At 45.4% G+C, this 1,576-nt stretch overlaps 1 protein-coding gene across 1 annotated transcript; it reads left to right on the forward strand.

Annotated features, from left to right (window-relative positions):
* Positions 1 to 199: 199 nt before the first annotated feature.
* LOC107124999 (WD40 repeat-containing protein SMU1-like) lies at positions 200 to 1,356 on the forward strand (the record flags this gene model as incomplete). The annotated part of the gene is made up of 3 exons (XM_015428478.1): positions 200 to 352; positions 865 to 975; positions 1,228 to 1,356. Coding segments are annotated over 3 exons (393 nt in total), but the record flags the coding sequence as incomplete, so codon positions are not given.
* Positions 1,357 to 1,576: the final 220 nt, after the last annotated feature.

Here is a 1,576-nt window from a genome sequence, read left to right on the forward strand (position 1 = left end):
TTGTTCACTGTAGCCACTTGTTTATGGCACTAAGGACTGGGACAGTAGCATATTTCGACTCATATTATGTTGTATTGATGACATCCGACTCCTGTCTATGCAGTCTGATCTCCTGTTTATACAATTCTGCATCCTGTTACCAGAAAAACGACATTTGTATCACGATGATCCTGTAACCACCTTTGCTGTTACGTTTCAGGTTGTTTTGGAACTGATAGAGCTTCGCGAACTGGGTGCTGCCAGATCACTCCTGAGACAGACTGACCCCATGATCATGTTAAAGCAGACCCAGCCAGAGCGATATATTCATCTCGAGAACCTTTTGGCTAGATCCTACTTTGATCCACGTGAGGTACGCTGATATCTTGCCTTTAATATTTTAATTGTTGTTTTAATATGCATTTCTTGAAATGTTACAGTCTGAAATTCACATAAATAAATGGTTTTGAAGGCATTGGTTCTGTAGTTCGGCAGTTTGAGACCCGAGTGCCGCGTGATGGAGTGAGCTCCCGTCTCTGGTTCCAGCTCCTGCCGACCTAGCAGTTCGAAAGCAAGAAATTGCAAATAGATAAATAGGTACCGCTTCAGTGGGAAGGTAACAGCGTTCCGTGCGCCTCGGCGTCTAGTCATGCCAGCCACATGACCACGGAAAAAGTCTTCGGACAGCGCTGGCTCTTCAGCTTGGAAATGGAGACGAGCACCGCCCCCTAGAGTCGGATTTGACTAGCTTTCAAGCAAGGGAAACTTTTACCTTTACCTAGCAGCTAATAATCCTTATTAAATACAGAGTATATGTGGATATCTTGTGGAGGTGGTGGTATTTGTAGTGAGAAAGTTGTTATTCCTCATGTCGTTCCCTACTAGGCGTACCCAGATGGGAGCAGCAAGGAGAAACGGAGAGCAGCAATTGCTCAGGCGTTGGCTGGTGAAGTCAGTGTTGTGCCTCCGTCTCGTCTTATGGCGCTGCTAGGACAGGTAATCTCCCCCCCCAGATCTGAACTGTGTGGAATTGAAGGTAAAGTACCTCTTTCTTAAATTGTCGAAATGGACATATTGCAATATGTGGACTTTGCTTTAGTAAAACCTGCTTCATGTTGCATAAGAGCTTTTTGTCAGGATGGTTTTTAATACATTGTGTAAGTTTGCTTGCGTGTTATGGAGACAGATCTCAGGAATGAACATCCTTTAAGGGTAGAGCAGAACCTTAAATCCTGTCTGATTTTTCAGGCCTTGAAATGGCAGCAGCACCAGGGTCTGCTTCCTCCAGGTATGACGATTGACTTGTTCAGAGGCAAAGCGGCTGTGAAGGATGTCGAAGAGGAGAAGTTCCCCACGCAGCTCAGTAGGCATATTAAGGTGGGTCCTTCCCTGAGGCTCATTTTCAGTGTCCCAAGAAGTGGAGCAAGTCCCTCTCGGACTCAGGTGTTTTGTCTGCCTGGTGTGATCAGGGAATAATCATCCCACTGATACATTTAGTGATGCGGGTCTGATCCCAAGTAGTCAATATTCTATTGGATATTATTGGCCCATGACCAGAACTTGTGTTGGTAGAGAGAAAATCATACACAGGGTGGCG

The sequence above is a fragment of the Gekko japonicus genome, unplaced genomic scaffold (assembly GCF_001447785.1).
Source record: "Gekko japonicus isolate JY-2015 unplaced genomic scaffold, Gekko_japonicus_V1.1 scaffold22070, whole genome shotgun sequence".
NCBI classification, from domain to species: Eukaryota; Metazoa; Chordata; class Lepidosauria; order Squamata; family Gekkonidae; genus Gekko; species Gekko japonicus.